Source organism: Hetaerina americana, unplaced genomic scaffold (genome assembly GCF_022747635.1).
Source record: "Hetaerina americana unplaced genomic scaffold, ioHetAmer1.1.p SCAF_15, whole genome shotgun sequence".
Classification (NCBI taxonomy): Eukaryota; Metazoa; Arthropoda; class Insecta; order Odonata; family Calopterygidae; genus Hetaerina; species Hetaerina americana.
The window spans coordinates 14279218-14294896 of NW_027286625.1; the positions used below are offsets into that span (position 1 = coordinate 14279218).

A 15679-nucleotide genomic window follows, 5' to 3' on the forward strand; every position below is an offset into this window, starting at 1 on the left:
AATCCAGAAATTACATACTTTATCTGAATTTTCCTGAAGATCAAACTTAGTGCACAGGGATGCAGAATTCTTGGAGGAACTCATGTATCCACATTGAAAAACAAAGAATTCATGAGGGATCGATATGAAGGTAGCTCACCATTCACTTTGCAAGATTCTTGTTATAAATTTTATGGCTTAATCATTGGTCAACCCTACTTGTTTAAGTATGCAAATATAAAAATGGAAATGCAACTGAATGGGCTTCTTCAGAATAATAATTGATATATTTGAACTCTAGGATATAATAAGCTTTACTCAAAGATATGCTTACTTAAACTAATAAGCGGTATTCTTTTTTTTAAGTTTTATCAGAAAATCGTCGAGGTTAATACTCAGAACAACCCAAAGAGAATGAATTCAAGAGGTTTTGAGAGTACTAACTGATTGGTATCGGGCATGAATATATACAGGGAAACCAGTAGGTGTTATTGTACCAGATTCTCCAAAGCGAACGTGGTCATGAAGGTACCTATATGTGAAATTTTGTTGATTATAACAAGTCATTTTGCTTTTGTACAAGTAACAATCAGCTTAAATTTGAGCATGTATAGGTGTATTATATCCCATATTACAACAGGCAACCATTTGACTGAAGACTAAATGATCAACTGAATCATTATATTCGATGAACTTCAATCAACACCACTCTTTTGATAACAGCTGGGGTGAAGGCATTTTCTTTAATTTTATAAAATATTATGGGACAGTTATCCCTATGAAAAGGTAGGACATAAGTTTAGAAGTTGAGCACTAAGTACCTAAGAATTTGTAACACCTGTCAGTAAACAATTAGGTGTCAATCTAAATACCTCATGCAAACATCATAATTATAATTTCCATTCTAAATTAAAATTCTACCATGAATATACATAGCTTTGCAATGGGTCTATCATAACCCATGAATTAAGGCAAATGCATATAGCTAACCACTTCACCATGCACAGGGATTTAAATTGGTGTGTAATCATTTTGTAATGGGATATGATCAACCAGACTTGTATTCAATCAATTGATTTACATAAAGTTGGAAATTTTACACTATGAAATGCAATAAGTATATAGGTGCTCAATACCTTCCTTGATGATTCAATGACACTGGAAGATTTCATTTCCAATGCTAGAAATGAATATCAACGAAAACATTACCAAGGAATTAATGAATTTATATGGAAATTCCATCATCAATGATGCCATATATTAAGAATGGCTCAGAAATGTCTCACACCAAAATTCAAGTAGATAAATAGCCACTTTCATTCTTCTGTTTGAAGTTATTTGGGGAGGCAACTTAAAATATACTTAACCCTGAAACAATGGATTCCAAAAGCTCCTTCAGTTGATTCAACTGCAAATTGAACCAACTTTTCAATACACCTGCATACTATAATATCTTAATTATATCCAAAATCAACTAGAATTCAAACTGATAAGAATGCAGCAACACTATTTTAGCGCTGAATTCTGGGATATAAGTAGTACATTTTTCCAATGCTTAATCAAATATATAGAAAATTAAATAAAAATCATGAGGTAATGGCAAAATAAAACATAACAAGTTATAAGAATAAAGAATAGTATTTTTTTATTCATACAGATTACTAGTCTGTTGACATTTTGTTCAACAACTTTGAAGAGCCTAAACATGCATGTATATATAATAAATATAAGTACGTAGGTAAGTATGTACTCATAAGGCAATCCACTCAGGTCAACTGGAAGATACAACAATTAACAAACATAATGCAACAAGCAATGACAAAAATGCCACTTTCAAAATAGTCATATGTTTAATAAATGATCATAAGATTTTCCACAAGCTTTTCAACAAACAAAATGGCATTATTTACAGGAAGACCAACAAGTGTACATAAAAACAATTATTATTTACCTTTTTCTTACCCCAGTTTGTTTTTACATAACAGAAATCATTAGTTTGCCACCAAAACTGTGGATTCCACAGCTTTAACTACCTTCAGTCAAAGTCAAGTTATTATTAGTAGAAATATTTTTTTATCAATTAAAAATTTCAAAGAAATATTCAAACACCAGTTCTGTATTCTATGAGAAATGCATTAAATTTCAAATGCACTAAATAAATGTTGCTAAGTGTACTTTCAAAAGTCTGCAAGAGAGAAATAGATAAATAATTCCTTTAAAGAATTATTGTCTACCACCACTAGCAGCTAATTATCCAATTGAATTTTACGACTGTCAAGGTTCTGGAGATTTTACCACGAATCTTTAAAGGCTACTCAAATGAAGCATTATTCTTTTTGAACTACAAGCTTTATAAAAGTCACCACTAAAGCCTCATTAGTTTATGTAACAAATTCAAAAATATTCTCAAAATGACTCAGTACATCAATATAAAAATACATAGCTGTACAGGAGGGGATAGATAGATGGAATAAAACAATGCTATAAATAATCCAACTCTATGTATAGCCATAAAAGTGTGATAATTCAGGAATTTTAAAAAATCCTGAATAACAGCTTAAAAAATACACCATCAATAAATATCATTCCTCGATTAATATTATATGTACTTTGATTTATGCACTTCAATTCTGCATTTCATCACTTACGTTATGCTAATTTAGCAACACAGCATTGGCGAGGGAAAATTTTTTCCTCCTCTCCCATAAGTAATAATGAATCACATGACATAGGGGAAAATGAAAGACCACTACATCATATTTGGCCCCATAAAACCGCAAATAGGGAGATACAGCTGGTAGACACAATATTACCTTTCATTCTTGTAAATAGAGACATTCTCAAAGGTAATATATCTAAAATGGAAGGTGGCACAGCAGCACATTTTGGGAAATTAAATATCATGCAATGGTGGAAATATTTATGATTTTACATTGGAGCGAAACTCTTTGTTTAGATTCGAGTGTTTCTAATTTAAATATTTAGAAAATCTCCCATGCATAGTAATACACTACAATTGCAAAGCAACCATTATGCATCACTATTCCTATAAAAACATTTCTAGGATAATACCGTTTAACTAACCAACATGTTGCCGTAACTCCTACCATTAAAAGATGTACTTTTGTAAGATGCAACACAGAACTGAAGAATTATTCATCCATGAATAAATTAACAATATCCTAAACATCAATATACATTTTTGGCAAACAGTAGTTGAGCAAAAAGACACATCAGAAGAAGGCTTATTATCCAAGTCTGAAACCGTACAAAATGAGAGGCTCTTGAGAGAACATTTTGTTGACAAGGCAGAAAAATGACTATTATACATCAGTCAAGAATCATAATGATATGATACAGAAATTCTAGTACATTCCCGAAAATAACTTTGATTTCTCATTGAAATGAATCGCTTGTATTTGTGCATTTCACCAACATTGTTATTGAGTTCAATGAAAATGATGTAAGACTAACACATAAAGTAAAATTTCACTAAGAAACAATCGTAATGGGTATTGAACTTCAACTTTATACTTCCAACTCCCAACAGCACTTAAATGAGCCTATTTGTTGAAAAAAGACTTCAAAAGTACTTTACATACCAAAATAGAAGAACATGCAATACTTTTAGTAAGACCTATAAAAACCATGAGTTTAGGTGCAAAATTTATATCGCAAATGGTATTATCAGTGCATAGTTCTATTCAAGTCATTTTTTGGCAAAATTAATTGGAATGTACTGTTAAAAAAATTCAGGTGCACATGGAATGAAGAGCCTATATAAATAGTTACTATTAGCTTATTTTTTCTTCTTTTATTACTGTCCCTTGACTTGATCTTGGCACATTTGTTTGAGTAGTTGATTGTTTTGTTGGGCAGGGTAAAGAAGAATGCTCTGGATTCTTCCAGGCCATATATTGTGCGAGGAGCAACATCATCTTCTTCTTGATAGCACTGATAGGTAAACCAGGCAACAGTGATGAAAGGGTTGGCCACTCATACTCATTGGGAACAGTGCCATCAACTGACGCCTCAAAAAATGCAAGAAGGGGAAACCATATTCGGGTGCGTCCAGTGTCCCTCCTCATTAGGGATCGATGATGACTGGCTAGAGTGTGATAATACAAGAAGAGGCGTGATGTTATGTAGAAGGCCACAAACACATCGATTGAGTAGTGTTCATGGGCCGAAAGGATGAAGAAAATTCCAAACATATTTAATAGCCAGGTGAAGGTGTGTATGAAGTAGAGGTGGCGGGGAGTATCTGTAATTAAACAACATGGAAACATCAAACAGTTAGAAGAAAATCATTTTGAAAAGCTGCAGTTAGCTCTTCAGAGGAGGGCTAACACAAAAATGCAAGAACATCAATACAGACAGCCGACTCTTCAGCCACAGAAACTTTCATGGTCTGATTCAATTAGATCTCAATTAAGTAATATGAGACCATAGTGAACAAATTTGGGCATTTCAGATCTAACAATGAATATGATATTTCGAACAATGTCAACAACTTTTTCTTAAATGAAAACTTTGTGAACAAAGTAAAAATATAATGACATTTACTAACAGTATCAAAGTTGCAATTACATAGCACAGATGCAGAGGGAAAGTTGGATAATTACTAGTTGCCATTTCTCCAAAAAAATGTTTGATTATATACTAGCCTAGATACTTATACATGATAAATAAGTGCCCAGTATAAATAGATGTATCTATGTTATAAGCAGGGTAAAAAAAATAAAAATACATTCCTATTTACCAAAGTATGGCTTAAAATAATACAGAATTCCATATTATTTTGATATTTATGGCCAACCAAAATCAACATTTGCACGTATTTTCAATTGGGCATCATAAAAAAAATTAATAGCAATAAAAATGCTAATTAAAAAACTGAGGCACATTCCAAAGATAAATCATTAGTAATGAAGCTATTCCAAAAGTAACTTATCGACTTAGGCTTCCATACACTGTCATCGACCTTGACAATGCCCGTGTTAAGTGCTGAAAAGGATTGGTAAACAATATTTTTAGGGCTATACAAAATATTATCATTAAAAAATGACCGTATTCAGCAAATTGACACCTGAGACATGTAGGTATACATGAAGTCGGTAGTCAGTTCATTCACATTTGCATAATTGTTAATCGGTACCATTACAGTGCCAAAAATTTACCCATTTATCAAAAAAAATATGGTTAACTGAGTGAATAAGTTTTCTTTATTGGGTAACCTACTGGTTAAGGCAGTTTTTCAATGGACACAACTATAAAACGAATATTTTGTTTCTCAAAACAAAACACAACCCAACATTCTACTCTACAACAAGTCCCTCTTCATCTCCAGATACTTCTTTCCTTCCTTCATCCAGTCCAACATCCCTATCCTATTCCTACCACTTCTTTGGTTGCCAAAACATTCTCATCTCTATCAGTCTTTCACATCCCACGGCTGATCGTATTGATCGCCTTTCATCCATTTTTCCTGCCTCCTTATGATTTCTCCCAAAAATCCTCTCCCCTTTCCCACCATACCTAGCACTTTCCTTTCAGTCCATTTCACTTTCTCCATCCTTCTCTACGCCCACATTTCAAAAGCCTCCAATCTACTTCTATCATCTTACTTCAGTGACCATGCTTCCGCAGCATACATAACTACACTCCATATCAAAGTTTTGATGAGTCTTTTCTTGGTAGGGTAAGTTTTCATATATTTCCAAAATGTTTTACCGATTAACATTAAATATTGGTAAACTTGGCACAATGTTCAATAAGCTCTTACAAAAATTTGTTCCATTTAAAGATATTTCAATGCTTTTAGAGTGTATGGTGATCACTTCCTAATTAGCTAGTGAATGAGAATAAGCTCATTCTTAGCAGGTGGAATTTAACTATCTGCAAATTGAAATCTTGGGTATACCTATCAAGATAATGGTAAAAAAGACACTTTACACTTCCACATTAAAGATTTAATATTTCACAACCATGGTTTCGATGCTGCGCATCATCATCAGGTAACATACATCAAAATTTTTCAACTCGTATTGTCTGGCTCCAAGAGGGGAGTAAGGGAGAGGGGGTAAGTACGATGCGCAGCATCGAAACCATGGTCGTGAAATATTAAATCTTTATTATGGAAGTGTTAAGTTTCTTTTTTACCCTCATCATGAAGGAATTCCACAAAGTTAAACCTGAAACTTTTATGTTTATACCCATCAAGGCATTAACTCCGTCACTAGCTATTTTAAAGCATAAATTTTTTCTATCCTTGGATGCCAAAGAAGAGTACAAGGAGGTAAGTAGTATAGAGAACAAAGAAAAGTTAGGAGACTACAATTACCAAATAAATAATTAATTAAATCTTATGCACCAACCAGTAGCATAGTTACGTACATTCTGTAATGAAGAAATTCAGCATTGTGAGTGCCACAGTGTGACCACTGAACATATAGTCACCGCAAGTTCTTACTCCCTGGATGGACATGCCAGCTCCCTTCCATATCAGGTATGCTTGTTGTGCCTTGGCCCATATATCACCATAAGGCTGTAACATAATGATATTAATTACTTCTAAAACCTATCAAAATATCTGCTTATGAAACTATACACGCATTATATATTTTAGTCTAAAAATGGTAGGCACTTTAAGAAGAAACAATTTTATTACAATACATCATTTAAGAAGAGCAACAAATTAATCATGTGGCAACTCTTTATCTCAGAGCCCATTAAAATGGTACTTATTATATTAGCAATGAAAATGCCAAAAGAGTTTATTTCAACCAAGAATATTATTGCCCTTTCTTTGGGAAAAAAGGGTGTCCAGAGTTAATTAGTGAACTTGTAAAGTGGCTCTAAAGTGAATAAAATATATACACTGCAAACCCGAATGTGCTTAGATATCATAATTAACTTAAAGCTGTTTTCTGATATAAAAACATATAGAATGAGTCTTCAAAATATTTTTAATACATGTAGATTTTATATCATGAAAAAGGACTGGAATGGTCCTTTCAACATTCCACTACATATTTTTTAAAACGTGCCGTCTCCACACGTCTTTTTCAGCTTCCCATGGGTTCCATTGTATTTAAAATGGTTATTCTTATTTTCCTCATCACTAATACTCAATATTTATTCTTTTAATGAAAGACATTCTGCGACTTGCAATGTTTTATCCATCCACTATGTCTATCTGCACTGAATTTCCCAATCACTCCTCTATCCTTACTCAGTTGCACACTTTTCATGCGTCTACCTCTCTAGTCACTGTACTTCTTAATTCTTGTTTATAGCCATAACTCAAAATCAAGTAACTGACACAATCAATCCCATATGTTCCACTTATATATTTATCCTCACTCAGAGGAGACGATGCCCTCTTTCTGAATGCCTTGGTAAGTCATGCTACCTCATCAGAAGCTCAACTTCATTATGATTTATTCGCAACTCATACCCTTCAAAATGTTTTTGCAATCCACTTGGCAATATCTGCACCAATGTCTCAGCAGTTCCTCGGGTGACCAACAGACTTTTTAACATCTATAAATATGTATCTATCTGACTTTAGTAACCACCTTCAACCATCAAGGTCTTCCCATCCCTCTACTCATCCTCTTTCTTTACCCAAGACCCATACTTGAACAGTATGATATGCTTCATGAGGAGTTTTGGATATGTTTGTATATTTTATACATGATATCCAAACCATTTAGCTTATTTGAATATTCTTTCATAATATAATTAATTTATTTCACTTAAATCTACTGAAATCCTTCTCAAAATCCAAGAAGCTCTGCACCCTATTTGTTCTACATTTTAATAGTTTCCATTAATATTAGAGCACCACAGCATTTATCACCCATTCCTAAACCCAAATTGATCTCTACCTAGATAACAGCAAGCCTTCTCAAATTATCAATTGATGAAACTTCACATACCTTTGCCATGCATGAAATTAAACTCATTGTCCTATGAATCAAAACTGCATTGGCTTCATTCCTTTTATGGGGATAGAGACCAAAAGTGGTAGTCTACCCACTTATGGTAGGTTTTTGATGGACTCTAGCGTTATACACTATGGTACCCATTAGCCCCAACCGACATAATATCCTTAAACTCCATATTACAATAAGTAATTTTTTAGCTTTGCTTGCTTTGTACCTCTCCCAATTCCATCCAAAATGTCACTTATTTTCCTACCCCTACCTTGCAATCCCAGTATTCTCCCTTTGACAATCTCTTTCAGAATCCAAATGCCTGTCACAATTAAAACCCACCTGTTCTATTTCAAATCTCCCAACAGCTGTCCCTCTTCCTTTACCATGCATAGAATTTCGTAGTCGAGTTTCCCTTCATCGTAGCTAAAATTTGTGGAACATTTCTCCCACATAATGCTATTATTACAGGTAATCTACCGGTTAAGGTTGGTTTTGGATGGACACACCCTACCAAATAATTCTTTTGTCTCTCCTAACAAAACACAACCCAACATCCTACTCTACAACAAGCCCCTCTTCATCTCTGTATACTTACTTCCTCCAGTCATTCCATCCAACATCCCTATTCTATTCCTGCCCCTTCCTTGCTAGCCCAATATTCTCCCTTCTATTACATTCTTCAGCATCCCACTACCAATCAAAATACTCTGCATTATTCCTTCCTACCTCCTTTGGATGCAGGGCATCTTGATCGGCAGTGGGATTTGAGATATTAGTGCACCCTTCACCCTTTGTTCATTAACTCTCCATAGCCTCATACTGCACCTTCCACCATGCTTCTTTTACCCAATTAGGTTCCTACCTCAGTTCACTATTTACCTCTTCATACTTCCTTCAATTTGATTCTGTATTACAATCTTTCACTTCCTTCTCTTATTTTCCTTCCCAATCATCTCATCCAGAATCCATAGTTTCCTAGTAATTGACCTATTAACTGTTCTTTAAGGTTTTTGGCATATTTATGTCTCCCTTTTATGAGATTTACATCTTCGTTCTAATGTACATCTCATTACTCATATTTTTCCATTGCCTACTGGTACTCCTTTCTTTTCATCCTGACTAATGCTTCTACACTCCATTTCCTCTTCTGTCTTCTCCATTTTACCCTCTTCATTGAATGTGACACACATCAGTACAAAACTATAATCTGCATTCACATTTAATCATCCACTAATTCAGCCTAATTGCAATAAATTCAAACTGATATCTCTCACTGAATCTCCAAACCTTTTCTGCATGTTACTTTATCTTCTTTAGAGTTTAAACCCCGTGTTTGCTTCGCTTAAACTACTTCTCCGACAAAAGTCAAATTGCATTCTGCAGCCATTTAATGTTCCTAAACTATAGTCCACTAACTCAATCCCATTACTCTCCTAGCCTACTACTTCATTTTACTCTCCATCACTATCAAATATTTACTTCCAGGGACAACTGGAATTTTTTCTTGTTAGTCATCACACACAGAGTATTTCTTCTTCCCAATGTATATAGTGACCTTATCATAATTATACAACTTAATTATGTACATTATTATGAGAAATTGAAAATCCTGTTTGTCATACATTTCGCCTTTAGTTCAAATGTGTATTAAAGAAAGCTGGCATATACAATTTTTATGAATAGAAAAATACTAACGGATACATTAATTATGTCATAACTTATTATGAAAAGTAAATTAATTGCATGCTTTCTTCTTTTCATGAAAAAAAATAAAAAATGAAATTTAAGTCCTTTTTCTAAAAATTTCACAAAATATAATGTAAGCTCAGGATATTAGAATACATTTTCCATCAAAAATGTCTTTGAAATGATAAAAAAAAATATTCAAAATTATGCCAAAAATTCTAAGTTATCCTATTTTTGTATCTCTGGACACCCTGAATGGAAATTCATAAATTATTTATAACTATCTTTTGTAATAAATAAGTAGTCAAGTCACTGAAACCACCATAATGCATCAGATACATGTATATTTACCATACCAATTCCAAGTGAAAACAGTTGCAATTATCCAAAAGCAATAATCCAATAATATATGCTATTAAAAAAATAACTCACTGGACTTCTCATCAAGTATTTGAAGCCCACAGCATTTATTTCTGTCAAGTGACAGATGCTAGCAACAGGCAGCATGTTTCATAAATATAACAAAGATCACGGATTGGTTTACAGCTACAGAAGCATATCAGCACACAGAGAATTAAATGGTAAAAATGTCACATCACCCAAAAAATGTGCTCAGAGAAAAATGCATGCCAAGAACCTATGGACATCTGATCCCAATATCTAATTACATGCAAACATGTATTAGTTACAAATGCATTAAGGACTACAATGAAATGTGCCATCAAATCAAGAAACTTACCATTAGGATAATTACACACTTTTTAAAACATTTCATTTCTTAAGTCATCATAAATGACAATAAAAGAAACATTCACACCAAACAAAAAGCACAACATACATACTTCACACTTTCTTCAATATCCATAATTACATTTATAAGTCAATGCCACTGCCTTTAATTCAACCATGTTAGGAGAAATAAGGTGGATAGAGATTATAAAATGATTGAATAAATATTGTACTATTTTAATTTGATGAAATACAAAATACATTCCAGCACCTAGAAAATTCCTAGTCACATAGATGAAGAATAAGCCAAAGTTTTGAAACGTGCATTGTAATCTAAATAATTAAGGGGACAGTACTATTTGATTTCAATTATTCTACCAATTATTTGATAAAATGAAACAGTAACCTACACCTATACTCATCATCTTCAGCCTTTTTCATGATCCCTAGTGAACCATGTGCTAACATGGAGACTCATAATGGGAGCAAGTAGATAGACCAGCAATTTATGCCACATTCAAACACAAGGTGTGACTAAAACTCAATTAATACCATGGCCACCAACCTCATGATAATCCTGTAATCATACTTTGATTTTATCGTGAAAATAGAACAATGCAAGAACAATTGGTGGTAATGCAAGCTTTCAGTAAATACAATAACAAAATTGCACATTTCTAACAAAATTTTCCCTTCGATTATTATTTTTAAGCAATTTGTAGCACATCAGTTTCCCACGCCATGAAATGATCTACAGCATATATGATAAAAATCGAAACTATAAAATTGGAATGAAAGGAGCATGCTAAATTAATTAGAATTTTACCTTTTACATTAATATTCACTTTAGAGTAACTGTAAAGACCTTCTTTTGAGAAAAAATCAGTCTCTGCTGTTAACACATTAGAAATTTACCAAAATTGTAGAGAACATACAAAATAAAAACTATGAGTCAGGGTATCATATCTAATCAACAGTATGATAGATACTGAAGATTCTGTCAATGAGTTTCACACTAAAAATATTCATAGACACCCATAAAAACTTCACCATAAGCAATCCTCAAATATTATAACCACAGAAATGTGATGATAATGCCATTGCAGCAAATGAATATTTCTCACACTGAAAAATAGTCAGCATCTTTTTAGTTCTTCTTCCAACAAATATAATGATAGGACAAACATTATAACTACTTAAAAATTCAGTTTTTTTCTAATACTATTACTAATACTAGTCAGTAAGTAATTTATTTGAATTGAGAGAAGAGTTATTTTTATCAAATGATAGCATTCCTTCAAATCAGTCACCCAAAAAGTCACCTACCACCACTAAAAACCTTTACACAACTAGTACAATATAAATTGCTGGAAATATTCAAATCCAACTGTGTATAAATACCACATGCAGAGAAGAAAGATTTGAGAAAAGTGCATCAACAACATTTTAAAAACCAATTCACCTAGATGATATAAGCTTCATCTTTAAACAGAATAAATAACATGGAACCAAAAGTATACATAAAAAGCACACAGACAAGGTAAATTCAGGTAGCGCTGTTGATGTATTCAAAAATACACTTGGAATTTCCTAACCTGAGCCGCTTATAGTTTCCACAAAATAGCCTACAGCCCATTATTTATATGGAAAAAGGTTTTTACCAAACAACATACACAAGCTTTAACTTACCAGTGTATATTTCCATGAAGTGCAAATGAACTTATTATCTCAATATTTTAGCAAATTTAAATTTAACCTAGGATGCAAAGTTCATGTACGAAGTTCCCACCAGAGTATGTCTAGTAATAAGTAATTTGTAAAACACTAATTTCTGATATATTTCATCATGAGGAAAATGTGGAAAAGAGTAGGCCTCTTTCTGCATAAAAAAACTAGTCAATTACAGGTATTGGAACAAAAAAATATGTACATATCCATTCATTTTGGTAGAGGAAAACTTAAAAAATATTATTTATACACCCATGGTAAAAATGAAAATCATAATATCCAAAATTTTAGGGCCAGAGGTACAATGTTTTTTACAACATTGTGGCATGACATATGGGCAGAATATTTATATACTTATTTTCACTAAGAGCATCAAACTACTTCCATTGTGATCTTTGACCACTTTATCATAGGTATCTGATAAAAAAGCCTGTTGGCCATTATGATGCACCTTATGAGAAGGGTAAAAATACGTAACTTTTTCGAAAATCTTAACTTAAAAAATGGACTAATTGTGAATGATCATGACTCCACAAAAGACAATACAAACAAATGATATTTACTATGGCATTTTCCCAGAAAATCAAGGTGGGCTTGTACAGTTTTCTTTATATCCTTCTTTTTTTTAAAAAATGTGCATCCAGCGGCATCCAAAGCACTACATTTAACCTTGATAAACTATGAGTAATACTAATTCGCAAGGTGAGGTAATCACCTAAATTTAATTTGTGCAACCAACATACAACTAACCATGCCATGGAGCCACACTGACACACTATGCTGCTGATGAGGAAAGACCGTTGAGAAAGAGATAAAGGTGTTATGCAATTCCAGTCTTCTAATTCACAAGTACACAGAAATTCACCATGTTAATATCTTTTGAGAGACTTGAGCTCAAACTTGTATATTATCGGCACTTGAGTATGCATAACTACTCATTCAAGCTATAATACCTTCAGGGTAATTGGTCAGCATTCCTGAGTCAGATCCAAACAGAATTCATTATATAGAATTTTCTTACAATTTTTAGGATTAAATTCCATTTATAGCTTTGCACTTTTTTCTGATTCTCAAAAAATGCCCTCCATCTCCATAATATCTCAGCAGAACTACAAGATGACATGGATTCTCCGTATGTCCTTCAACAATAGCAAAAATCAGCAAGCTCTTTAGGAAGTTAATGCACCTCAAAATTCTCTCATTCAACAATTTTCCTTCTTTCTATTCATGCATTTGGTTATTTGGGATTTCTTATACATATATTACAAAACCTTAACTACAACCATCTACAATTGTGAGGTTATTAATATTGGAACATGCCTGAAGATAAGGATATTATCGCACTCAGAGCACTATTAGGATTTGACAGCTAAAATTCACATAAAAACTTACTGGAACAGTATTTTGAAGCATTTATATACTTCAATGGATCATCATCTAATCCGAATTGAAGAGCTTCAGACATAATATGGTGGAATTGGAGCTAATTAAAGGCCAAATAAGATAACTTTTTAATTTCTTCAAGTTATCACAACAAGGTTTTTCAATGCACTACATCAGGTTTCAATGTACCTGCAGATGATATAGTGCATTAAAACCTGGTCATAATAAATATTAACAGAAAAAAACTGGCCTAATTTGGTCACTAATATCATCTAATCCATTTGATAAAATAGTACCAGTAATGCAAATTTAAGTACACGTGCATCAAGTATGATATTTCAATTCAATATGATGCTCAGAAACAAACTGCGACAAAATTATGACTACTGCATGAAGTATTCAGATAACTGCAGGAACATCAAACTAGATTCAAAAGCATTAATGGAGTTTTGCAAGGCAAGAAAATTAGCATTGTTTAGCTATCTTCAAGTTATATTTAGGCTAGTGATTTGTTCGCAGTAACAGCTTTCTACTATGGCAAAGGATGCTACTGTAGAAAATACCAGAGAATCACTCACACTTATCCTCAGTTATCATGATGGGGTCTTAATAAATCTGGAGATATTAATTCTGGGGAATTCTATCTAGATGAAGTAAAAATCTATGTTACATTCCAGATTGTTTCATTATAGTGACCATAGTTTTAATACAATCTTTAAGGTCTTCTATACAGTGTAGTGAAATCTCTATATGATAAAAGAATAAATGTATGTTCATTACATCCTCTACTTCTCTCCTATTAACATTAACTTGCAGCCACACGCAGAAAATTTACTAATTTTAGCATTAAACAAGCACTATCATTATTACATTCATTACTTGTAATGGTTTACCATGGTAAAAGATGAAAGTGTGAGCCAAATAAGAGATGTAGTTTTAAAATAGCTTCATTAGTGAAAATATTTACTTAGAATTGTTAAAAAGGACATTAACTAAAGAAGGTATTCATAAAAAATATAACTTAAAATTAAATTAGGTGAAAACTGCTAAGATGAACAAGAATGAGTGCACAAAGTTTATCAGAAAGTAGTCATATGCATACATATGATTTACATATTATGGTTCTGAGAGCCATAGTTACAATGCCCCAAGTTTCCATTATGTGAATGGTCCTACCAATTACTGAGATTTAACTTTGTTTATAACTAATCTGTTCATAATCACAACTTACACAACAAAATGGCTGAAGGGATTACCAATATATTTTAATATACTATATGAAGGAATAGGATAGGGATGTTGGATGGGATGAAGGGAGGAAAAAAGTACTCGGAGATGAAGAGGGACCTGATATAGAGTAGGATGCTGGATTTAGTGTTTTGTTAGGAGTCACAAAATATTTATTTAGTATCTGTGTCCATCCAAAAACCTACCTTAACCGGTAGTTTACCTAATAATATAATAATTATAATATGCAAGGAGATGTACAAAAGCATAATGCCACAGGGCTAGTTGAAATGTTTTTTGGTTCCTTGTCTTTCTTCATTTTTCAGATTACTTTCCTAATTCTATGCCTTATTTTCTTGTTGATGGCTCGGACTTTGTCTCCTTTACTCCTTTAATATTCAGATATACCTAAAAACACCTTCATCTAACTTTCTGACAGTGTAATGATAATATAGCCAGCAATCTGAAAAGAACACAGTCCTAAACTGCAAAATAAAAATACACTACTTCCATATTCTTAATGTCCGACAGCTTATTTCTCATTAATTGCTAATAGCTTGTGAAAATAAATTGCTATAGGAGGTGTGCAAATAATTTCTTACATGTGCAAAACCATCTCCAATAAACATTAACACTCAGACATAGTACATACAAACTAAAGATTTTAAAAATCAGCACTAAAATTTGCCATCACCACCATTGCCAAAATGAGACCTCAACTTTTGGAATATACCATCACAATAGGCTCCCATGTTACAAGAAATCATATTATGTATTAGTAGTCATGCATATTCTAGTGATGAATGAGTTTCCCTGCATACCCCACAACCATAACAACACCTTCCGGTAAATAGCATGGAAAGATAAATCGGTTATGTAAATGTTAAGGCACAAATTCAAGGCTTCTAGTGTCAACTTCATTCTGGAAATAACATACAAAAACTGCTCTATGACTTGTTTTCAGCCACCTTAAGATCCTTAACAACTAAACCAATGCATTACCA

The 15679-nt window shown here is 32.9% G+C and overlaps 1 protein-coding gene across 3 annotated transcripts in view; it reads right to left on the minus strand.

Moving 5' to 3' along the window:
- Positions 1–1639: 1639 nt before the first annotated feature.
- The window catches only part of LOC139686813 (sphingomyelin synthase-related protein 1-like), a 28540-nt gene continuing 14500 nt past the window's right edge, over positions 1640–15679 (minus strand). For all 3 annotated transcript variants that reach the window (XM_071583881.1, XM_071583882.1, XM_071583880.1), the window contains 2 exons: positions 6376–6526; positions 1640–4243 (listed from right to left, as the gene is read on the minus strand). In XM_071583881.1, the coding sequence (XP_071439982.1) occupies positions 3774–4243; positions 6376–6526 (621 nt within the window). In that variant the 3' untranslated portion in view covers positions 1640–3773. The remainder of the gene's footprint in view (positions 4244–6375; positions 6527–15679) is intronic.